The sequence below is a fragment of the Geospiza fortis genome, unplaced genomic scaffold (assembly GCF_000277835.1).
Source record: "Geospiza fortis unplaced genomic scaffold, GeoFor_1.0 scaffold130, whole genome shotgun sequence".
In the NCBI taxonomy this organism is placed as follows: domain Eukaryota; kingdom Metazoa; phylum Chordata; class Aves; order Passeriformes; family Thraupidae; genus Geospiza; species Geospiza fortis.
The window spans coordinates 8,782,062-8,808,052 of record NW_005054300.1 but is presented as its reverse complement, the minus strand read 5'-3'; the positions used below and the strand labels follow the sequence as shown (position 1 = coordinate 8,808,052).

Here is a 25,991-nt window from a genome sequence, read left to right as displayed (position 1 = left end):
TAATGTCTTCCAGGTATCTAAATTAAAATCACTTAAACAAATGGATTCTCTATTTAATGTAGCATTAGTTCAAAAAAGCACATGAAACAGGGATTAGTATTCAGTAGACTTCTTCTTTTATTGTATAAAAGTAATTACCTTTTAAATACTATCCAAATTAACATTTTAATATTCCTCTAGGCTTATACATTTTAAAAGCATATTGTAACTTGGTACCTAATACAGAAGAACCCTATTTCCTTTTCTGCTAAATTAGTCTGCTGTATAAATTTGAATAATTTGCAATGTAAGTGACAGCAATTCTTTTTCTTACAAATAAAACTCATATTACAACAAAAGATACTCAGTGTTTTCAGCACAGGTTAATTAGAATGTGAAGAGCTTAATTTCATCATGTTTGTATTTCTTGGTAAGCTATTTGGGGAAAAGAGTCTCTTATGTTACCTATCTTTGTTTTACCAGACCTTGTCAAGGTTAAATAGATGACCTAAAATGGAGTTCCATCTCAATCCTCTGGTGAATTTTGCCAATTGAAAGTCCCAACTGGCTGAAATAATACATAGAATTCACTTTTATCTTTTAAAATTGAGATAATCTGACTGCTTACATAGTATACTTTGATATTATTTTTGCACTTCCACATAATATTTGTATCAGTGTATATTGTGATAATAAAATAAACTTTCTCCTTTTATCACAGAATTTATTTTTTGCTCATGTCTGAAGCAAATAAATCACTTTGTCATCTTGATAAAGCCACATAATTTAGTAAGAACTTTACTAGTAGAATCAAAGGGACAGCTTGGAAAAAGCTTTAAGTTTGTAGAATCAAAAAAGATTAATCTGGGAAAAAAGATTAGGGAAGTGCAGGAGAGATATAATAAAGGTGTAGTAGGCTTGTCCACCAAATATCTCAGTGGTCTGTTGACCACAAGAGTATATGGGGAAAAGACAGGATCAGGTGGATAGTGAAAGATCAAGGGGTATGCAATTTTTTAAAGTAATTTATTTTATTAAATGACAATGGTAGCTGAAAAATGCAATGGTAACTACCATAGGGCAGCCCTGTGAAAATGCAAACTGCTCAATGTCACATCCCTGGACAGGTTTTAGGGACAGAGCTAGAGAGATGTAGCCCTCTGCAGATCCAGAAGGGTGGTTCTGAGCCTTGCTTGTGGCATCACCCACTCTGCTGTCATTGCACCCACAGCCTGGGACTTGGACTATCCCAGTGTGAGGCAGGTCCATGCGCTGGGGGCTGCAGGAACTGCTCAAAGCTCAGCTCCTTATCCCACCAGGCTGTCTCATCTCCTGACCTCTTTTGATCAGTCCTGTTTCCTTCCTAATTCTCCAAAATATTGTGTGCATTATTTGCTGGTATTTGCACTTAGCCTTTGGTCTCTCTCCTAACTGCTGCTGTGTGGGTTTGTGCATTGCTTTGAGAGGTGACAGACCTGACAGTCACAGCAGGAAAACAAAATGAACCTCATCTTCTATTGCAAAGTATCAGAGCTGTGTAGTTCCTAATGTTCTCTATGTTATGTGTCTGAAAGATTCTGGGGGAAAAACTTTTTGGGGTAAAACAGGTAGAACTGCAACTTTATAGGTCTGTGATGGCACAGATAGCCTCATAATTTCTGTGAGATTCTGGGAATGTAATAGGTAGTAAAACAAATGTTTATCAGGTAATAATAGATTCACTACCTTCTTTTCATGAGGAAGTACCACCCTAAAATACAAGGGACATAAGTGTGTGTGTTCTATATATGTATGGATATGTCTGCCTGGAACTGTAGCTCCCTAGCAGCCAAAAGCTCTTTCTGACTCTTTTGCCCTCTATTAAGTTCCTCTTAAAGCACACATTTTCCCTTATGCTTAAAGTAATGACATTAAAAACTTCATAAATTTTCACAGAAATTTTTTACTGGTAGCTATTTTTTATTTGGGTTTTTTTTTTTAATCCTTTAAAATATTCATATAACTTATAATTTTTCCATTTCACTTGAAGTTAAGGTTTTGACACAGCATCATGAACAAGGCAAATGACAGTCTAATTCATCAAAGTAAAATTGTTTCATTGCCTTTGTGAAATGGACATGCAACTGAGACCATAAAGTTTGAAAATGAGTTTCAGAGTATGGCCACTGCCCTTCGCTTTAAGTCTTGGGGTTTTTTTTTAAATGAACCCCTTCCCCTCCTTTTTTCCCCTTTTTTCTTGTTACATTTGTGAAGCTATCATCTCCCTTTCTCACTAGGTTCAGTTATAATACAATTTGTCAATGTAGTTTTGCCTTCAGACGAGTTCCTCTGAATATATTCTCATAAAATGCAACCAGAACTGGTCCACTGGCCTTTGCCAATAACTGTCCCTTTTCCTCTTAAATACTTCAGGCTAACCAAGTAAAAAGTATTTCTGTGTCATTCCCTCTGGAAAATAAAATAAACTGTAAGAGTCATTTTGTTTCAGCTGCAGAGTTCACAGTGAGCAGTTGTATCAGCAAGATACTGAAATGAGCCTTTCTGACCTAGGGAAATGAAAATCTGCCCCTCTGGTGCTCTCATGGAACCGCAGGAATCATCTTAGGGTGTCAGGATCAGGTGTAGAATAAGGATTAGGCTCTCTGTTCTGGGTTTTACACAAGCTTAACATATATTTGATTTGCTTCCTATGCTGATTCCTTGCCAATAAGAAATTAATTGGCTTGTTATGGTATGTCTGACTCCTTATTTAGGCAGCTATGGTGAACTTTTATATTGATTTAAACAAAGGAAATTGAAGCCCCAATGGCACATGTAGCCACTGGATGATTTACCAGCAGCATATTGGCTAAACTGCAAGGGATTAAATTATCACAAATGTCACAGCTATGGAAATAAGGCAAATGCTCATTGAGGTCTACTTTAAAAAAGACTTTGGGAATGGGATGTGTTTCTGCATTGTGCATGGTATAACTGTGCATAGTTTAGAAACTCTGAAGGGAAATTAATAAGAGAAGCTCAAAAAAAAAAAGTGAAAAGCTATTTTTAAGGAACAGTGCCTTGAATAAATTTTCCTGGGGAAAATGGTCATTTATACTCACCTATTTAGTTTTTGTCAAGCCAAAAGGGATCTGTTTTAATTATAATAAACCATTGGCAGAAATAACACTTCTTAAATACACTTTCAAAAAAAATTAATTCTCTCTCTAGCTAGGCAGTAAGACAAAAAAGCAAAGTGCTGTGGAAATTCTCCAGCCTTTTATACATATTTGAATTGAAATGACAGAAATTTATAAATTGGCAGGTCATGAAAATTACATTAAAGCAATCATATTTGTAAATTAGCTGTGGTGTAATACATGTGCATTCTAATTTGGTCCCTTTTGTCACTGCATAACTGAAAGCAGCTTTTTACAAAAGTTCAGGAGAACCAACCACATGTATGCAACAAGTAACAGACATTTACTTCATACAAAAGAAATCTTTAACAAAACTTGGTCTTTTATTGTTATCATTCTCAATGCCATTGCAGGTGTACAGCATCTCTTTAACACAAGCTCTGAAAGCATCCACAGAGACAGCATTTGCCTGAAAACTTCTCTTTTTTAGTACAGCAAAATACATTCAGTATCACTGACAATCCCTGAATATGAATACCAGTGGGATCCACAAGTATGGTAAACATACAAATATTCTTCTACATAGTTAAATGTGGTGGAAATCTGTACAAGGCTTTATCTTTTAGTGGCATTCCCCCCACCTTTTGTCAAACTTATTGCTGAAATTATTTGGCTTTCTCAGGCAGAAAACTATTTTCATTTGCATGTAACAGCATTTTCCTCCATAACAAATGAGATGTGAGCACTTCCAATAGAAATGTATCTAATGTAATGTTTTGAGCTCATGGAATATTTTTAGCACACTCCCATCAAAGGAAGATGAAGCACATTTTATAAATCCATCCAGTTCTTCAGAAGCCAACTCTTCATTTTTCTTCTTCCTGGTCTGGCTTGACTTCTTCTGGCTGCTTTGAAGCACATTTGGTCATGACTCTTTTTCCCTGGAGAAATCAGAACTTCTCCTGTTGTTAAAAAAGTGGATGAATTAGACGAGCAATATCCTGGAGCAACTAAAAGCTCCGACCAAATATACCACTGAAATAAATGGAAACATTTCTCAAGAGGCAATTAGATCATGTCTATTGAGATAATTCTCTAAACTCTCATACAAATGAGGGAGCTGAGGGAAAGTGGAGCATTCTGGGGGCTTTCAGTCCTTTGTACTCACCGTATTTCGGGTTGTTGTGAGAACTGAGGAAGTTCTCAGTCTGTTTTACACAGTTCAGTGGCAAAAGCCCAAAATTCCTTCACTAAATAGAGGTGACTGTATAGAGAGCCCTGCATTTGGTACAGCCTTCCACATCTGGTGGCAGCACAAAGCTCCACGAGCTCATGGAGACCCCACATGTGAGAGGGAGAGACAGGAGCCAGAGCGGTAATGAAGAATTATTCTGCCTTGCTTCCATAAAATTTGCTGTAGACAAAGAATTACTGCAAAATCTTTGCATGGAATAATCAAATTCCTGCCTCTCCCCTTAAGCTGGGTGAAGGGAAGAACCACTCTTGTACAGCAGCCAGGCTGAAATGCTGAACACAAACATCTGCAAGGTTACAAGGCAGCGTTTCAGGGCATCCCTCTCCAGTCTTGCAGCAAGGCACTCTTTTGTCTTGTTATAGCTTCCCTCTTCAAACCATGGAATTATTCACATCTCTAGTTGTAGCAGGAGCAGGCATTTTTACAGAAAAACCTGCATTCTCACTTATTGCAAATATTTTATTACATGAAAATGCATCCTGGTAAAAAATTGTCCAAATTAAAGGAAGGCTGGTAATCATATCCAAGTTCAAAACCAGATAGAAAGGAAAGACAAAGACATATTAAATTCTATGCTTTAGGCAACTGTGCATTTTCTTTTAATGCCAGAATAAAATTGCGGATTTTATACAATTTGCCCTAGAGAATGTTGTTTTGCTCTTTTCTGGGCTGATAGGAGATTATTTCAGAAAGGGTATAGTAATATTAAAAAAAAATTATTTCACAGCATTAACTTTATGTACTTAGTTGAACTTATGATTTTTTTCTTGTAACGACAAGTGAAAGGTCCTTAGCATGATTTTCACTTGCTGCATTTACTGCTTTCTTTGAAGACAGAAATAAAATTTATGGGTTTGTCAGCTTTTGCACTAGTGTTGGGAAGTAAACGTTCATTTAATTTGCCTAATTTTGTACTTTCCTTGCAGCCATCTTCAGGATGGTAGATTTGACTGAGGACTCCCTGTTGTTTTTACACAGACCTGGTTAGTTTAGCAAAAGATGCCAAGTTTTCTGAGGCAAGAATGAGTTTATCCAGATGCATTCTTTTCTATTTTTCCATGATTCAAAGGAGATTTTTCAAAAGGGCTGGACTAAGCGTACTTCAGTGGTTTGCTTTCTCTTCTCTTGCAAAAGGTAAAAATAAGTATGCTGTAAACACAATTTCCTGGAACTAGCAAGACCACACAACTACTGAATTAATGAAATATCGTTGATTTTGACTGAGTAGACAGAAAACTAAAGGCAAAATATTTATTCAGTCTGGTATGTTGGTTTATAAAACTGGATTAACTCTTCTGGAAACTTCGATTCATTTGAACGCATTTTTTTCTGAAGTAACTCAACTAGCTCTATGTGAAAGATTGCAAAAGAGACAAATTATGATTTCAATCAGTAAAGCCACAACGTTACAGAAATCATCAAAATAGTACCCTCAGCCATCACCATATATTAATATCCTTTAGAAGTAGCTCAATGGGGGTTTTCAGCTTGGAGCACTGAGAAATGAATCTGGGAATCATAAGCATCTTTTCAGTTTTCAGCAAATAAAAGCCATTCTGTCCTATTGGAACTCTCCCTTGGTGAGAAGGGATTCAGTGAAAGAGCAGAAGAGCTGAATTTGGGTGTGGGGAAAGACAGACCCATTTGGCAAATGCTTAGAAAGCGGATATAAAAAATATAATTCACTTCAGACTCATGCTGAACCCAATCTTTAGTGGTGATAACAACATTAGAATATTTAAAACCATGAAGAGGGACCTAATTTTGTATTTCTTGCAAATTTTAAAGATTACCCTTCTGGTTCAATTTTTCTTAAGCTATTTTTAAATTTACTTGCTTGAGCCCTTCTTGGGAAAAAAAAAATCTAGTGCCCACCATCCCTACCTTGGCAGCATTTGAAATAAGAGGTGTCCAGGATATTAATAATTTTGCATATTAAAACCATTCTCCAAGTCTCTTAATTTTCTCCTTTCTCTTTCTCTGTGTCTTCCTGAGAAACATTTTAGAAGACAAGAATTACTTCTTAAGCAAACTGTGAAGAAGATTTGATGATGCATTGATCTTGCACTTTCTTCAAGAATACTGTAATTTAAATAGAGTTTTTTCCTGTAGGATTAGAAAAATAATATGAAAATTAAATAGCTAGGAAAAGCACAAAAACCAATGGCATTGCTTCCAGCACCTTCCAGTTCTGTAACTGCAGTATCTTGGTCAGTAATCCAAAAACTTAATGTTCTTGAAATAATGCTGCACTTTTTGGAGCAATGGCTGCCTTGAAATCTGTTTTCCTGCCAGGGAGCAGGGGCAAAAGAGTGAGTGGATTTTGTCTGCATTATTTATAGTATTAATTTGGTACACAATTCCCTTCTTTGTCTCATTGTAGTTATTTATTTGCTACTCTTTGACACATCTTTCTGCACGTGGTGCTAGCTTCGAACAGAGCATGAAAAACATTATTTTTCTTTTTATAAAACTGAAATGTGAAGCAGTAGAGGCATAATAATAGTAAGATATTATCATCAAGTCCCATGTTTTACTATTCTGCTATTTTCTTTACTCCCCAGTGTGGCTGTTGCTAAACAGAGGAGTTTGGCAAGGGCCAATAGTGTGTTGCAGTATTAGATGTGCTGGCTGGTAGGTGGTGGGAGCCGGGAAAAGTGTTAGTAATGAGGCTCCCACCACAGAGTCTCCCTCTTAAAAGCTGTGCTGAGAGGGCAGGGGGAGTACAATTCTCACTTTCTCCCTCATCACTTAGGCAGTGTTATGCTGGCCTGCCTGTGCTCTGGCTGGTTCCTGGAGTCTTTTATTTCCATTTTTTCACAACCCCATTTGATTCACCCTACCTTCTGGCTTTCCTCTGGAAACACACGGAGGAACACACAAGACCACAAGTGCAGTCTCTCCTTGGATTTGCTACAAGCACATGTTGACATAGACTTCTCATTCACCCACTTTTGTATTACCCCCTTGTCAGAAGTGTAGTGAATTATCCAAGTGAAAAAAAATGCTGTTGCTGCAGTTTAGATATCGTGATGCAGTTCAGTTTATTTATTTCTCTTTTAAAAAAGGGAAATGGCCTGTTCACAAACCCAAACAATTATGTCCTTCTTGTTCTTCTTAAAGCCTTTTTCCATTAGAATTCTGTCTGCAAACTTTCTCTTCTTCTCAACTTCTTTGTGTGCTTGGGCAGTGGGACATTTTTCTAATCTTCTCAACTTCCTTACTTTTCCCCTCAAATACAGCTCCATCTAGAAACACCTTCCAATTGTCTATATTTTGATTTGGGTGTATGAAGAAACTTTGTGGTGTTTTGGTTTTTAGAGTATCTTTTCTTTGGTTTTTCTTTTCTTTCCAAACACATCCGGAGATCAAATATGGATGTTTATCTCAAAAAACTTCCAGGATTGGTATAAACACCATAACAACTCTTATTCCTTCCTGGGCTCTCATTACCTGAAACAGATGGTAGAGGAAAGCTGGACTCCTGCAGGATGTTTTCCCAGAGGAAAGCAATTGCCTTTAGTGACAGCTGGGCAAATGTCAATTTCTGACTCACAAGACACATATTCCATTAAAAAAAAAGTCATCTTATTTGGAGGAAACACAGCTTCTCAGGCTTTCCTGCAGAATAAAAATGCTGAAACTTCTGTCCAGAATTCTAAAATCACCTTCAGAGTTTTATAGTCCCACTTGGAGTCTTCCTAGATACACCTATTTGTAGATTCCCACGTATGTCCTTGTACCGGAAAAAAACTTACAGGAGGCCTTGAAAACTTCTCATTTATGCTGGAAACAAACAAACAAACAGACAAACAAAAGCTACTCTGATAAGTAATAAAGAAACAACAATCATTTCATGTTTAATATGGAAAATATTCTTGAGTTAACTCTGTACTCCAGAGCTTGTGGATCTTCTGGGCCCAAATCTCTTCTTGTCCCTGTGCATAATATTGGAACATTTAAAAGAAATCCAAGTGATGATGCCACACAAAATAGAACTGTGCCCAATCAATTTGAAACTTCTTTAGAAAACTCTTTTGAAGCTGGAATACAGCCTCTTACTCTACAATTCTGGTGTGAAAATGAGGCCAAAATGTACTCCCTACTGTAGTGTATGAATGCACCTAAAATTGCAGCAGCCTGTTTCAGTACACGTGGCTCAGCACATCACCCAGCTCTTGGCTATGTGCCAGTGAGAGGCTGAGTGCCTGCAGTTACCTCTGTAAGCTTGGAACAAGGGCTCTGGCACTGACTGCCCCCTGCCCAGCCCAAATGAACATCACTGAGCTCATTGAAGTCATTTTGCCTTCAGACTTGAGAAAGTAGGGACAGAAGTCAGCCTAAAGTGGGATTTGATGCTGAGGCAATTTGATAATGAACATGTCTCCTCCCTGATGTCCCAATATCTGAAAAAGGAGATCAAGCTCTGAAGGTTGAAGTGTTTGTTCAGTAATGTACCCTCGCCCTCTGCTTCAGCTGGAACATGGTGTGCAGTGCAAACTTGGGCCAAAGAACTCATCCTGATCTTATGAGTTGTTTTATTATTATTTTATTATAATAGTATCTTACAAAATCACTGCATGTTATATTAATACATTATTATTAATATATTAATATAACTAGTATGATTAATTTTTTAATAAAAAATTGTTATACTATTTGGCCCTGCTACACTGCCAGAAGAGATCTGTTACCAAAATCAGGAGAAGTAGGATCACATAGTTGGACAAACTGCAATGATGGTAGAAAAAGCTAGAACCAGAAAAAGTAAATTATCTTTATTCATACACATGGCAAGGCTTTAAATCACTTTAAGCACAAGTGATGTTTAAAATCAGATTTTAAGGATAAAGTCCAGATGTCTCTGAAGTCATAAGGTCTCATGTTTGTTTTTTCCTTACTGACTTCAGAAGAGAAAGAAGTCCCAGAAAGTAGAAGAGCTTTCAAATAGACAGTAAATTAACTACTGAAGTGGAACAAGGACTAGCCATACATCACAGAAATGACTTGCGCACAGACAGTCTCCATCTAGATTAGAGAAGTGCTCAGCTGAGAAAGCCAAGAGAATTAAAGAATGAAGAGATGGACAAAGACCAGACAGATCCTGAAATAAACTGTAATCAGACATATTTTTTATGTTAGAAATATAGTACAAGATTACCTGGTGTGACTTGCACAGCAGCACTGCAGCTAACTGTGCTGCAGGGCTGTATGCAGCAGTAGGTGCTGGTCCATGTGACTTTACTCAAACTCTTTTAATCACATTGGAAGTGTGACATATTCTTTCAGTGCCAGAGTTGCTGTGCAAAGGCAATATTGAATTTCACAACATAGTTCATTTCCAGGCAATCCAGTAAATTAATGTTTAATGAACATATGGGGTTTTATCATAAAGAATATTTCTAAGGAATACAAGTTCTTTGATTCAGCTTCTTCTTTAATGATTTATTTTTGTAATACTGAAGTGGAAGGAAATTAACTTTTCACCATTCTCAGGTCTTTATTACAGCAAAGAATCTCTGGGACACAAGGTGCATCCAACATTCAGACCAACTAAACATTTTTTGGGCCAAACAAACAGGTTAGGCCAACTTTGCTTTTTCCTCACTAGCAGCTCAAACATCCTGTGCTACATTTCACTTCCATCCTTTCTTATATTCCTCTTAGACCCAAATTCTCTAGATGGTGGTCTTGCTTTTCCAGGCCGATTAGGACTGGTGGGCTCTACCTTGTTTCCTGATGACTGCATTAACAGTGCTCAACTCATTCTTTCTACAATACTTCTTTCGAACCTGTGGGGAAAAAGCCAATGTGATAAAACAGCAAATGATCACAGTAGAGGATGAGTGACCTTACAGAACAAATTCTGGCTTTTCTGCAAGCTTCAGAGCCTCGTGCATGCCCGCGGCCGAGAGTTTGCGGTTGATGTTCCTGTATCTGCACTGCAGCAGGTTGCGATAGGTTGTCCTCAGGTCCCGGTTGAAGAAGGCATAGATAAAAGGGTTAATGAGGGAGTTTGCATAGCCCAGCCACAGAAATGTTCTCTCCACCCAGAGGGGGATGCAGCTGCACAGTGTACCACAGATGAAGGGCCTTGCAGTTGAGAGGAGGAAAAAGGGCAGCCAGCAGATTGTGAAAGCCCCAACAATAATCCCAAGGGTGGTGGCAGCTTTCTGTTCTCTTTTAAAGATGGAAATGTTTTTCTTCTCATGCTTTAGGAGTCGTGAAAAATTAGTACATTCTTCAGATTCCTTGTGCAGTTTTACAAGTCCATTCACAGAAATCCCTTCCATTTCTTCCAGACGTGGAAAACCAGAAAACTTGTGTTTAGCAGCACTCCTCCTGGCAGCTTTATAAATCTGATAGTACATGAAAAGCATCACTGACATTGGGATATAAAATGCAACTGCTGTGGAGTAGATGGTGTAGCCAAAGTCTTGACTGATGAGGCAAACCTTTTCATCGTTGACGTTCTGGGCCCAGCCGAAGAGCGGGGGTATGGTGATAGAGGCAGACAAAAGCCAGACACACAGGATCATTTTGGCCATACACCTCCCATTCTGCCTTACAGGGTATGTAAGGGGTCTTGTAATTCCCAGGTACCTGGAAGGATAACACAGTGTTACTACAGGGGGCAGGGGTTAACTGTTAAAAGTTATTCACTTACTCTGCCCTAGACCAAAATCTTTGGCTAAGTTTTCAGTTTCATAATTTTCAATCCTCTCTTTGCTTGTCCTTCCAACTTGTAATTCATGTGTCTTTCATGTTAAAATTTATAATATTAGTATTCTATATAAGAGGTCTTTTATTCCAGAAGAAAATCTTCCATTGGCCATAACAGGCTGTGATTTCTATGACTTTGTTCAATCTTCATGCACATAAAGCATATTTTGGCTCTTAAGGAAATTCTGAAACCTAAATTTTATTTTGCTACCTTATTAAATCTTGGAGTATAGAAGGATGTTCACTCCCCAAAGTCTATCACTTTTTGTATTGAGTGGATGATTATAACAAGCAAGCATGCATCTTCACTCTTCTTATCTATTGAACAATCAGGAAGAGCCCTGCCACTAAGCTGAGATGATGAGCTGCCTTTCTTTCCTTCATGTTTCAGGCAGGAACAACAAACTGCGAATTTATAGCAAGAGTAGACTATTTCAGCACTAAAATAATTCCTTCTTATTATCACTTAATTAGAAAGAAAATACATTTATTCAATGTCCAAAGTTTGACTGAACAAAGTAAAAATCTGTCCCAGTTCAAGAAGACCTGGGGAAGAAAACACAGTTTTACAGACAAGAAAAATGCTTATAATGGGTCAGTTTTTCACAGAAAAAAAAGTTAGGTCTGTTGACAACTTTTATATTTTCTAATTTGGGGTATTTTAAACTAAGTATCTTTTTTTAATTACAAAAGTAGTACTATGGCTCTGCATAGCTGGGTAAGAATATCCTAAGTTTGAATTTACTTTCAACTAGAGAACGTTTCTGTATTTCCTCTCTGACAATGGGATTTTTTTGTTAGATGGAATCACATGCCTTTATTTAGACCTAAGATTTTTAGTTTCAATTTTGGCTTCTGCTCAACTGGAACTTACCTATCAGTTACTGTTAACTTCCCAAATTGTTCTTTTTCACTTCTTCCAGAAGAATTTACAGAAAATCAGTGTGGTTTGTTTTGTTACTTGTAAAAGAAATTCTTTCAAATCAAGTTCCTGAATAATGTTTTGGTTTCAAGAGCTACAAGTGTTTACTCATATAGTGAAAGTTCTGGAGTGTTACAAACAAGAACTATAGCAATGTGATTTAAAATATTTTTGAGGAGCATGTTTTCTCAGTCTATTCACTTAGCAGAACAAACATGAGATTTGCCTGGCTCTGTGGAATGCACTGTTGATTTTACAGCAGTGCAGTAGATCATGACCAGTGCTCTTGCTTTATACAAGAGCATGCTAGAGTTATGGAAGTAAAAGAAACATCATTTATTGATCTGTTCTGATGAGTATCAACAATCCTGTTCAACCATGTCATTGGCTTTATATTGCTGTTGTGACAAGTGTTACAAGATGGACAGACTGGTTTATTGTGCCCTATTCTTGATAGGATGCACAAGTAAATTACAGCAGGTCAGTATTTTGCCAGTGAACCTGTGCCTGGAGGGGCCATGAACTAAGAATTCTTGTTGGAACTGTCTGGGATCAGAGCAGTGCAATCCATGGACTGTGCTGCTAAAAAGGGCTGCTTCTTGTGCCCCTCACCATCAGCATTAGAATATAGCCACTGGCCCCACAGCCATGGGCGTCATGCAGAGACCATGGAGATTTCTGATTTATAGCACCATGGCCAAAACCATTCTCACTCCCAAGGAGCCAAGGGTTTTCCTAGGTGCTCCAAGATATGGAGGAGAGGAATTAGTGCAGTGAAACTTCAGTTTAACTAATTAAAATATACATCACACTGCTTTAATTAGTGCAACTGCAGCAAGGGTGAGCTCTCAGCTGCAGACTTTCAGGGACAAGTGGTCTACCCTTAAAATTTGTCTAAGAATAGCCCAGTTTAGGTACAAAATAGCTAAACACAACCTTTGTGCACAAAGACTTCTCATCATTTACAATGTGTTGTTTTCCAAAAAATCCTTATCTGCCTTCCTGAAGTATGTACTCCTATAGCTATTACCCAACTGGTCACTAAAAATAACACTTTTAGGATGAAGTTTATTATCTAGCTAAAAACGTTAAGCTGGATTTCTGTAAAAATCAGATCTGTGGGCTGCATATTCTGAGTGCCTACTGATGCATTCTCATGCACCAGAATATAACAAAAAGAATTCATGAAAGCATAAGTATACTGAAAAGAATGAAAATTCATTAGTTTTGCCCTGGCATCACTTTTTTTGGAGTGTATCTTTTCTTCAGAAACGCTATTTGAAATTAAAATACGTTAATTAGCATAAAAATACACCAGCATTGCTTCTGCCTTATTCATTTTGCTAAATGTAGTATGATAGGGGGAAAGGAGTCAGCAGGCACAAATGAAGGAATGTTATCTTTTAATCTCCCTATATGAAATCCATTACCCTTGAAAACTCATTTGCAACGTCAAAATAATGTAAATCACTACTGTTGTCTAATACACTAGAGAGTGTTCGGGGCTTAATAGATTCATGAACTTCAAAAATATTGTCAAATTCAGTGGGAAAATATGCTTTTTAGTGCTTAATCTTAAACTAGTACTTTAACAAAAATCCTTAAGGGTAAATCAGCTGACCTTAACATATTCAAATGTAAGCAAAACCTTGAGGTTTTATTACTGGGAAAGAATTAAGTCAGAGTCCCTAAAAAGCCCATTTAATGTGTCTCAGCTATCCCCCACATGAAAGAAGTGTCTCAGACTTGTTATTCTGAGATTTGCTTCTTTCACATGCCACAGATGTTCATTTTGATCTTGGTGGAGAAGAAACTGTGCCTGGGTTCTCACTTTTAAAAGAAGGGCAATGCTATTTTGTATTCTTCCTGCTCTGAATTTCTTGACTCAATGGTTTTGCCAGACAGGGCATCTCTCCATGTTACACCCAGCACAGTGAGCTCTGTATCTGGGTTACTCCCCAAAGGCAGATGAATGGCCTTTATTTCTTCTAAATTGGTCATGGCATTTTCCATTCAGCCCTGCCTGATGCTGCATGCAGAACTCTGAAGTGCAGGATGCTGCTCCAGCCCTACAAGAGGCACAGCACACACAGCAGTCACGTTCTGCTGCCACTCCAAGGATGCTGGGTGAGTGGAAAACACTGAGAAGGAAGAATATGGCACTACTGTCTAATGGATACAGCAAGAAAGGGTGATGTGAATGCTTTCCTGCTGCATCACATATGTGGAAAACAGACCCTTGCTTGGAGAGCCCAAAGGAAACAGCAGAGACCAAAAAGATGGCAAATGGTGAAGGGCATGGTAAACCTTTTTGTTAAATGTATGTGTATAAACACATGAGCACATCCCTGCTCTGGGTTGGTTTCTTATGATTTCTTCAGTGTCTCATCTTCCCCACTGGGGGTTTTGCTGCAGTCCCAGTCAGGTGTGAGGCACACAGTGTGCCCAGCTCTGGGGAGGAAAAACTACCCCATCCTCTTTCTGGAGCTCTGGTCAAACCTGGGAGGGGGTAAAGAATTCCTTCCTTTCACCAGGCATTGTACACAATTGCCATTTGCCACACACAATGAACACCAACAATGGAAAAGGTGAATGAACAAATACTTCCCTTTTGCTTTACAAAAATCTGATTCCCTGTGACATAGAATTCTTCTCCGGTATCTCTAAATGGTTAGCATTTAATGACAATAAATTATCATAAACAATTTAATGTAAAACCATTATAACTATATAGGTCTGCTCCCAAGACAATTCAGTTTTTGGGCTTTTCCATTCTGGCTTTTCTGCTATCAATCCATTACAATGACCACAGAGAATAGTTTTTATCCTACAGGGCTAAAAAAATTCCTATGATCACATAGACAGATGGGTCTAGTCCTCACAACTTTTGAAATATCCAGGAAAAAACCTGAGGCTTAACAGCTACATTGACTTAAACAATAGAAAGAAAATAGTAACAGGATGGTCCAATTTGTGATCATGTGTCCTAAATCTTTCTTTCCTAGCTCCATTATCTGGCTAAAAGATAAAGAAAAAGAGTAAAAGGACTTGTCTGTCACTGTGAGCAAAGCCATAGAGCAATAGAAAACCGTACAGTTAAAAGAATTAAAATAATTTTGAAGCTTCCTGCCCAAATCAATAATAAATTAAATGTATTGTGCCATCAGCATCACTTAAGCAATTGTCGTACACACATGTAATTCCTCTGCTTCTGGTCTCCATGTACTTTATAGTCAGATATCATTCCGTTCTAGTTAGTCCACATTTCTGTCTCAGAATTCACTGTCTTGATCTAACAGATTCCAGAATCAAAGTAGATCTTTCACTGTCTGACTATGCTTTCATGAAGCAGATTGGACCGCAATGGAATAAGACTAGAAACATTATACTGGAAATGATACAGATGTGTATTACAGCTATTTCTGCCAGGAACCACAAGATATTTTGTTATCACTTACTATTTGATTAGGAGTTGTGCTTAATATGAGGTACTGTCAGTTCTGCTATTATTGTATTTTAAGAGGCATAAAACTGCTTTATTCCAAAGACACAACAATGTTTCCTCCTTTGGAGGAGAAACAGAACATGCTCTGTTTCTCTAGCACAGAAGCTTTCTGTCTTCAATATCTATCTCCATGCAGGATTTCTTTACAAACCCACATCTAGAATCCCATCCTGTATTTCACCTGCCATAATAACTTATTCTGAAGAACTGTGCTGATCTACTGGCTTTTCTTCATTGGCTATGATTCTCTCATCACCTTTCATACTCTTTTTCTGTTTGGTTCAGCTCAATATTAAAAGACTCTTCACAAGAACAGGAACAAAACGCCATTCCTAAAATCTATCCAGCATTGAAAATCTTCTCTCTAGTATAGTAATATATCTAGATAACTTTTTTTCCTTTCCTTCAAATGTAAATGTAGCAAGTTGAAACAAATACCAAATCTATTCTTTCTGTTATGGCTGTGTCAAAACACCTAGCAAATACTGTTTTCTTTTCAAAGAGGATGTGCTTACACAATGCAAGAGATGCCTTGTCCCTCAGACTTCCTTTTAAATAAAGTAAGGTATACAAATGTACAAACTGATCAGGGAAATACTATTCCTACCACATACTTCAGTAACTGAGAGAGAAATAAAAGAACAGAAACATAGAAAGGCCTGAATGGGGGACATGAGCATTGCAGTGCACAGCTATGGTGCCATAATGTGACAATTACCTTGTTAATTATTGTACAAAAGTACTTTACCTTTTTGCAATACAGACTGGCTTCATAATCACATCATGATCACTGCCAGTTTATTTCCTGGCAAGAGGAGGATATTTCAGAGGCAGTAAAAGACTTTTCTCCTTAGCAGAAATGCTCAAAATTACTAATTTCAATGCATATATGAAACCTTTCAGAATATGAATTGGGTCACTTTAAAGCCTAAACAAAACATCATGCAATGGTAGAGTGAGACAGCAGAACTAACAAAATCAAAACACTACTCAGTGGAAAGAAAAATACTCTGATTAGTTCTATGTTCTATCTAGTTAAATGTTGCATCTTTCCTATGCTGTGAATTAGCACAGAGTTTATAAAAGTCTTGGCACTGTGGTCAGCTTCCACATCTTAATTGCTAGAAATCCTAGAAAGCTCTGCTTCATCCTTCTCAGCTGATGGCGAAAAAACAAATATAGAAGATCTCAAATGTATGTTTTGATATCCATACTTCTAGATGCTTATGCTTCACATTTCATAAAATTTCAACATTATTATAATTGAAATGGTGATGTGTTAATTTTGCTATTTGAAAAAATGAGAATGAAACACTTGTTTTGCTTTCAGTAAGGTTAACACTTTACATTATTCCTCTTCTTCTTAATTCCCCTTTTTCTTCTCCCTTCTTACATTCTTCTTCTTTTTCTTCTTAAGGCTGATACTTTAAATTATTCCCCTTTTTTCTTCTTAATTTCTTCTTAATGAAACGTATTTTCTTAAGTTCTTTTTATAATAGGATAACCTTCATTTCCACTGCTAAAGTAGGCACATATTTAATTTATTCTACATAGTAAATGTTCTGACTTGATTTTTCTTTTTCTCAAAAATCGTTGTAGGGGGTTATTTTTGATGAATTCAAGAAGTGTAGGCTTTCCTGGCAGTGGAGGAGGATTAAGTCAATCAAAATTAAATAACTTCATTCTAAAGGAATGTAATTTGCATAGTAGAAGGTTGCTTTCTCCTCTCATACATTTTAGCTTCTCTGTGCTTTCCTGGGCTTTCTTCCTTTCATATTGTATAACTTTACAGCTTCATATTTTTCTCATTTATTTTAGCTCATTTTTCGTACTTTTATTTCACTCATTTTTATTTCACCTTCTTGCTGTCTTATTTCTCTTTCTCCGTATTTTTCCTTCTTCATTTTTGCCTACTAATCTTGGACATCCACCCCATTGGTAGGGCGATGCATTCTGTTATCTTTCTAAGAAATACACAACACCCATACTGCCAGAATCTGTGTAACATCTTTCCATTCAACTTCTATTACCTTACTTGTAATTCTGAAACCATATTACTCTTTCTTTTCAGATCTTGGCAAATTTCTTTCACCTGCCCTCACCCTTTGCCTTTCATTTTCACCCTGCATGCCTGTCAAAGCATTTATCACCTGTCACATCTTGTTCTTAGCTCCATGACAAACCAGTTCTTTATCCTTTCATTTTCCACTGCAAATTATACATTGCTTGGAAGGAAAAGTCCCAAAATGCAGTTGCTGGTGTTTACCTTGCAGCACTGCCTGAATGTTAGATAATATGTATTTCCTACCCAATATTTTTCAATTACTCTTGTAAATATTTTAAATTGTAGGCTAAATGCTTTTATTAACTCTCTTTGAAGAAAATTGTACCTGTGTATTTTTCCTTTTCTACCATCACCAGTGACTTTAATGTAGGAGATATAAGGAGAGAGGTAGATTTCAGCCTGTTTAATCCTTCACCAGCCTCCTAGAAACCAGACACATTTGAAAACTGAAAAGGTTTTTGACACAAATTATTTAGAATTAAGTTCCATTCTGTAATGGAAGACTTACTATTTTTATATGTTTTAAAAATGTCTGCACTCCAGCTTTGTGAGTTTCATCATCACTTGTTTCCTGTATACAAGTGTGGTTTGCTTGCTGAGTGCAACAGGATTAATTATATACAGAATTCAAAAGTGCTTTTCACCCCACTTCTTGATAGATAATCTGTAACACTTCAAAAGCTCTCCAAATCCGGGCAAATCACACAATGGAAGAATCATTTTTCTTTACACTGTTCAACAATGTGGAAGGATGAGGGAAAATAAAAAATAATTTCATGCTTTTCTGAAAGAAAATGCATAAATGTGTCAGGGACATACTACCCATTTCTGCCAAATTCCTTTATTTAACACAGATATATTTATTTTTGTGGAAGAAGAGAGAAGAGAGTCAAAATGTTTTTCTTTTTTCTTCTTTTTTTTCCTAAGTAAAAAGTTATATTAATCAAAATATAAAATAAAGGATGATTTACAATACATTCTAGTAACATTTTAGGAATATTCCCTAGAGAAAGACTTCTCAGGCTTTTTAATATCTAATTTACTGAAAAATTTCTTCATTAAATTCATCATCGTATACACACAAGCTGCTTCACCAGTGCAGAAGCTTGTGAATTCAGGTCCATACCCTGTGGTATCATTCAGAGTAGTTGTTTAGTCATTTTATCAACCAGGGAGAAAAAGGAAAATTGAAACATCTTCAATGATGGCAGTTTTTTGCTATCTTCAATGAGGGGACTTATATCAGAAAACACTATTTCTATTAAAATTCACATTTCAACTTATTCCACATTGAGACCCCTTTTATTATCCCAAAATATTGTAGACCCATAGAAACAAATGCAGTGCACTTGCATCATGTCAACTGTTATACCTGAGTATTTAATTACATGGGGTTTTTACATTCATTTTTATCTTTATGTGTATGATGCAGTATTTAATTTTATTAAGTTATAACAACATGTCTGGTCTCTTTGTGAGAGGACAGAGAAGATATTTAACCTTCTGATACTATCTGGGAGACTAAGGAAAAATTCTTTTCCAGAAAAAGAATTAAAGAGGAATTGCTTTCTTGTTTATTTGTCTGGTTGTGATGCAAAGTTCATTAGCAATTGAACAGGCAGGAAAATCGGTTGGAAAAAACTAAGAAAGAGGTTTTATCTTATATGGCCTTTTGTATGTTAGAGGAGAACTGGGTAACTCTGAAAAGGGAAAATGAATCTGAGGAAATGATGTGGCATGGCTGGAGGGAGGTGGTGCTGTCAGTGAGCTTGAGGAGAAGTGAGAATCTGAAAGTTACTGGGGAAGGATGAGGCTTAACCTGAAATTTTGTTTAATAGTGTTACAGGGGACTTAAAGATCCCTTTAAAGATCTGTTTTCTTGAAGAACCAGCTCAGAAGAAAACCCTACTTTTTTCAACAGATGTAGTTTCTGAGCAAAAAAACCCCATAAAAAATGGAACAGTATATGTTTTGCAGATAGGAACAGGAAAATCCTCATTTTCCTTTTGTGTTCTCCCCATCTCAACACTCTTGTCCCTCACACCCAGGGGAATTGTCAGAGAATGTGTGGAGGCTCAAGTTCAGAGCTATGAAAACTGTCTTTTGTTTCTTAATCAATGACTGCCATAAAGCAGAAATGGCTAAGGTGATTTTCTCCAACTTCACTACATGAGTCACACTTGGATTGATACTAAACATCAGCTTAAAAGGAATTATTTTGAAAGTTATAATAGTGTTTCAAAATGAAAGCCTCCCACAACTTCAACTAGAAAATCATGACTGATGTCTTCAGTACAATTAAATTAAACATTTCAGAAATTTCCATCGTATAAGTGATGAATGAAATGAAAAACCACAGCCCACTGAAGCGCTAATACCACTATATTAAAACAAAGTATCCTCAGGGAATATCTATTTCTGTGTGCTGATATTACGTCCCTTCTCTTCCTTCCTTGAATACAAACAGTTTAAACATATCTCCAGAAAAAGCACTTAAGGAACAACCCCCTCTAGAATTCTTCTTCCCTCCTCCCCCTTCTTTCTTTTCCTCTCTCTGAAGAGACAGGAAAAATGCTGGAAAGACCAAGTCCAAATTCTCCTCTTTGTTTCTTCATGACAGTAATTCTGCAAGAGCCCTGAGGAACACTTGTACAGTCATTATGGGTAAATCTCAGTACAGACCCAACCTACTTGGGCATTTTTGGCTTTTTCCATAGTTGTATCAGCCTGAAGGCAGACCTGAATTTTTTTAAAATCACACTGTTTTCCACTGGATCAGGTATGTGAAAATTATAAATGTTGGTCTCAAGCTTTATTTGTTTGCCCAAGCTTGGCCAGACAAAAGACAAACTATATCAATAAATTATTATAGATACACAGGAAAACCCAAGTCTAAAGCAGGTTTAATTAAGAATATTCTTTCAAAAACTTTGGGATATCCAAAGCATCTTGTATAGTGTTTATCTGGCTGTTTTTTAAAGATGCACATTGGAGTTGCTTCCCCTACAGTTGGAAAATAATTTCTCTCTTCCTAGTATGAATAAATCTTAACACAGGAAAAATCATATCCAGGTTTGGAACAGAGCCCGTGGGCTGGGGAGAGCACAGCATGAGGGGAAGTTATCAAGGAAGGAAGGCAGGAGGTTAGATCAGATTGTGAGTCTACAATTCAAGAACCTTTTAGAAAACTGCTGCTCACAGTCCTTTCCAGCAGACACTTTTGGTTCAGCGACTTATCATCAATAAGGTGATTCCTCCCCTGTAACTTATATAAACAGTGATTTTGTGTAATGTTTGGATATTTTAGCAGTATATTTTCTGCTCAGTATGTGGTACAGAATGAGGTTATCATCTTATCATCTCTCATGCCTACGAATGTAAGGTTTACTGTAGCTACCACACTTCTCAACAGTATGTCATTTATTTCCTTAGCACTCATTTTAATAACATATTCACTTACAGCATGCTTAAACACCCAGGCTCGAGTTCTCCCTTCACGTGGAATTCTCCTGCCTGCTGTCATTTTCCTCACAAAATGTCTCATTAAGTAATATTTTGGAATTTAGTATCCATAAATAAACTGGTCAGGTCGAGCTCTCCTATATAAATGGGAAATAGAAAATTTTCAGGAATTTAACATTATTTTATGAATATTTCTTCCCTTTGCAGTATTCAGAATCCCTAAATACAGAGCCCCAGGTGCCCTTTAACTGAAGAAGGTTAGAGGAAAGAAAGATGTAGTGATGAGAAGTAACTGCAGCAAAACCCAAACTGCAGTCAGTAAAACTGTATGTCCAGCCTTTCCCAAGCTCAGTATTTAGTAGTTCATTTGTCATAATACTTATTCATTTTTGCCAGCAGCCTTTGCAATGAAGAAAGCAATGGCCGAGTGAACATAATTTCTTTCTAGCTGACAAATCCTCATTCTCATGACCTTTGAATCTCCTGGGTCTTGCTCAGACCTGCCAGGCTGTGGTTCCACAAGGGTGGCTTTTTTCAGCTTGCACCAGGAACATTTAATCCAACTCCAGGAGTCCATACTCTCCATCTAAGGTGTCACCAGGTCTACCTTTGTGAAGGCAGCTGCAAGTAAGCTTAGAGACCACAGGACAGGAAACCTGGGGAAAGATTAGCCAGGGCAGTGTGACCTCTCTGTCTAGATGAACACAGGCCTGCCTATGACAAATCTCCACTACGGTGTATTCTTTTTATCAGCAACATCTTTCATCTTTTTCTTTCTGTTTAAAATCATGTGAAATCTGCAACACTAAATATTTTTAAAATATAGAACACATTTCAACACAAACTGCTACCACCAACTTCACAGGCATGAAAATATAATACATCCAAGCTACAAAATGAACCTCATGCGTTTTTCTTGTCAAGAAATGGTTTGATGGCTCTCTGCCCCTGGGCTTTCTATATGGAATGACAAAATTTGAGGACAGATTCAGCTATTGATTTTTCACAAATACCCGTTTTTTCCAGCTCAATACGTGGTCACAATACTTCACATTGTGTCACAATAGCTTGGTAACACCTTTTTGTGTCCCTCAGAATTTAGAATTACACATTTATGCTAAAACAGAAATACAGCTGATGATAGATCATCTCCTCTTCCAAAACCTTTAAAGATAGCAGGATGTAAAGATTATCAAGGATCACAGAACTCTATTTTATATTCATTTTACAGATGCTACACCACACAAGTGGGATCAGCAGAAAGCAGCCCTCCTTCCCACCTCTCAGTAAGTATATATTTCTTTTGCTTTTTTTCTCCTCAGCAACAAGTTGGCAACTCTAAGGTTCTTCTGAGATATGGTGGCATCAACTCTGTGTGGGTAAAAAGTAAAATACCTACGGTTTATTTCTGTGACTACAGCTTCCGATGATAACAGCTTCATTGCCAGGCAGAAAACCTCAAACATTCATTTGAATTTAGGAGCAGAACATTGGCATCAGTGTGGGCTGAATCACCACAGCTGGGCATCTCAGGTAGCTCACTGCAAGCTGCAGGTGTTTGAGAAATTTGACAAGGTCCTCCCCTTATTTCAACAGTAGCAGTGCAGAAGCTTTGTGTTAAATAACAGGCTTTGGAAATGTTAAGATCCTTCTTGTGTTGTTTAATTCATAGACAAATGGTCCATAATGCTATTTTATTTTCAGTTATTTTTTTAAAATAATATTGTGTTCTGTTAATGGCCATATTCATTTTGCAAAAATAGCTTTTTCATATGGGACAATACAATCTTGAGACACAACAATCACTATTGTTGCTAAAAGTGCTTGTGATAAGAAGTGGATCTTCAAATGCAGATATTTAGAGTAAAAAGGAAACTGCAGTACATAACAATTCAAAAGTTAAGTCTTTTGAGCCAAAGCTGTACCACTTTTAGCATCAAAACATCTCATTAGACTATTAAAGGAAAGCTTTGCATCTTGTCAGCAGCTCTTTTGGGTCATGGGTATAAATATTTCCATAAAGTAATTTATGGCCAGACAAGAAATTCTTTGTTCAGGGATTTAATATTTCAACTATTTGCTAAATGTCCACTTCTACAGAAAATAAACAAAATTTAACAACCCACATGGAGAACTGCTTACAGAAAATTATTCTGGCAAATTGTACTGTATATCTGAAATATTTCATGACAATCACAATATCTTTTCATGGCTTATATTCAAGATGACAGGTTGTAAATTCTGCAATAAGTTAATAGCATATACCTCTGTTATTGGTACTATGCCTTCCATTTTTACTTTCTCATATTTACATTGATTGACAATTTCTGAATGAACACCTGTTATCAGAGTAAATCTTCTAGGGCACTATTCTTTACTTTGATTTAAAAATTCCTGTATTTTCTCACATGGGAACAGTCCTCTGGTGAACAGATGCTGCTGCCACAGACTTGGAATTTTTGCAGTTACCTTTTGTGCCCCTCTCTAGAGATCTGCAAACCATATGTTGAAATACATCGTCCCCAGTCTCCAACACATCTCCTGAAAGCAAAGTTTATAAATAAGGTACTTAAAGCTCCTTATTGGTGGCCCAATTTCACTTGCAGCAGCAATAGGTTGTATTTCTGATTAGAGATACTTGTATGGTTAACAAGAAATTATTATTTGAATGCCACCAAGGGTGTCAGTATTATTCAGTGGCAGTGAAGGTGGCACAGCTCCATGCCAGGTTGTTGGGAAGAGACCTCATGATGTGTTTGCCTGAATCTCCAATTACAATCTCTTCCTAAAAGACTGGAGAGTTTTCAACAAAAAAATCAGAAGTAAAAATTTGTAGAGAAGTCTGCCTCAAAAATAGTGTTCTTGCAGGCAAGCCTTTGCTGCTAGTTCTGATTTTACCCAGCTTGGTGAATGTCTGAGATACAACAAGCTCTGTCCATTCTCCCTTGGTCCCTGACCTGTTTTTCTACCACTCTTAATATGTGGCAAGCTGCTGCTTGCCCCTCAACCTGTCACACCCGGCAGGCAAATAATTTCCAGTGTGAGAAAATTGTTACCTTTCATATAGGTCTGCCTGCACTTCCCACAATCTCCTTAAGAGAAATAAGAACTGTACACAAAAATGGATTTTTGTCAGATTGCAGACTCTCCTTGTGGTTATACTTTAAACTTCTACAAACTAAAAAACCTGGGTTTAGTGTTTAGCTGTACCAAAATCCCTCCTTTTTCCTTGATATATCTCAGGAAAAAACTCTGCTGCCAATTTTCTCTTCAAGACACAATGTACCTCTAAGAATAGACTTCACCCCAGTTTTCCTTAACTTAAAAAAGTTATTTTTGTAATGTCCCTCTGGGCTTTGTGTTTTGGTTTGGTTTTTAAACAATTATGACAATTAGCAGTGAAATAGCTATCAGTGATGAAATAAACCCCCTTCAGTGGCGTCTTGTGCTAGCTCCCATTTGATAGCAAAGGCCACGATAAACAGAAAGAATATGCTCAGTTCTGATTTGGTTTCCATGCACATCTCTGTTCTGCACTACTGGAGAATTCATTCTTGTCTGTGCACTACCCAAAAGCCATGTTTATTGTTAGAAGTGAGTCACCACCAGATTTGCATACATGCTAATATGTACAGAACCACACAGATGTAGCAGATAATCTAGATTTCTATACAAAGCCTTGAATAAACAGCAAGGTACAAAAAGAAAAATCAATGATGCTCACTCTCTAATTTTGCTCTATTCAAACAGAATAAAAACAAATTTTCACTATGACATATTTAATCCTGGGATGTTTGAAAATGAAAATTTGCAGCAAGAGATTGTTTTAAAAAAATCAGCTGGTTTTTGCCTCTTTTCAGTATATATAGGAATATATAGATATCAACTATTCAATCCTTTAGAAATAGTTGACTATCCAGTACAACAAGAAAAACTAAAACCTGTAAGCTTTCCAGGTGAAAGAAGTTATCCTCACCTTACAGAGAGCAGTGACTATTAGAACAGAACTGCAGTGAGCACAGTTTCATGGTACTTGTGCTTTGGGCATGCAGATAGCAGAACTTGTGATTTTGCTCCCCAGTCTTTCTTCTGACAGCTGCACCTCAGCAGATTCAACTAATTCTCAACCTCTTTATTTTCATACAAGACCTACAGTGGCCAGCTTTCTTCAGACTTTCTGGTCCACAGAGGAAGGACCAGATCTGTGTGTTATATATCGAGAGGAAAAAAAGAGAGGTGTTTGTAGCTGACAGACAGTGCCATATGTACTTATCAACTGCAGATGAAGCAAGTTTTGAAATTTGCCACAAATATTTCCAATTAAATATTTCAAACTCAACAGCAATATCAAATATAATACTGTGTTTCACTAAAAGGAATAAGATATGTAATTTTCAGAGTTTTAGAAATAATTTTCAGAGAAAATTAATTCAGGAAAGTGAAAACATTCCCTGATAAATTTCTGTTCTTCTAGACTCTTGTGTGAGCATACTACTACTGATATAGTAATCCTGTTTCAGTGTACAAAACTACAAAACCTTTGATGTTTCATTCTATGATGCTTATCCAGTTCAAGAAAAACACTAGGAAAATATATTTTGATACCAGTGTAATAAGGTTACACTACACATCATGCCAGTATGAGATGTATTTGCATTTTTTATTATATTTGGATATATTTTGAAAGCTCCCTTCAAAAACAAAGAAAAGAGTTTCCAGAATTGCATTTTTGCTGTGAATCTTGAAGTAAATTCAACCTTACTTACAACAACTATTTTTGTTACCTTGATAGGAAAGAAATCACTTTTTAAATGTCTCCAGAGTGCCCTGCTTGGCAAAAATGTGAATTAATGTTCCCTTACCTCTGACTTATCAGGCTCCTTTGAAATGTCTGGATGAACCCCCAAGAATTAGAGACCCCAAAATCACTTCTGAAAACTCATCCAGTCTTAAACCCTGGT

The 25,991-nt window shown here is 37.0% G+C and overlaps 1 protein-coding gene across 4 annotated transcripts; it reads right to left on the bottom strand.

Moving 5' to 3' along the window:
• Positions 1 to 3,521: 3,521 nt before the first annotated feature.
• HTR7 (5-hydroxytryptamine receptor 7) lies at positions 3,522 to 25,989 on the bottom strand. 4 transcript variants are annotated; one of them, XR_004082463.1, is made up of 3 exons: positions 25,893 to 25,989; positions 9,515 to 10,956; positions 3,522 to 4,060 (listed from the first exon to the last, which is right to left on the bottom strand). XR_004082463.1 is itself a non-coding variant. In XM_005416458.2 (3 exons), exon 2 carries the CDS (start codon positions 10,899 to 10,901, stop codon positions 10,206 to 10,208), a length of 696 nt encoding a protein of 231 aa, XP_005416515.1. In that variant the 5' UTR covers positions 10,902 to 10,956; positions 25,893 to 25,989; the 3' UTR covers positions 3,522 to 4,060; position 10,205. The 4 variants fall into 4 exon arrangements, 3 of the variants coding, with proteins under 3 accessions (XP_005416515.1, XP_030918707.1, XP_030918712.1); XM_005416458.2 differs by having other exon boundaries at positions 10,205 to 10,956; XM_031062847.1 differs by having other exon boundaries at positions 10,210 to 10,956.
• Positions 25,990 to 25,991: the final 2 nt, after the last annotated feature.

What these genes read in the sequence shown, in the direction of transcription:
- HTR7 (XM_031062847.1), bottom strand. Translation starts at nt 10,901, where the DNA reads ATGGCCAAAATGATCCTGTGTGTCTGGCTTTTGTCTGCCTCTATCACC. An exon ending in GAAAAGCCAGAATTTGTTCT is followed by an intron (nt 4,061 to 10,209) that starts GTAAGGTCACTC and finishes TTTTAACAACAG; the next exon opens with GAGAAGTTCTGATTTCTCCA.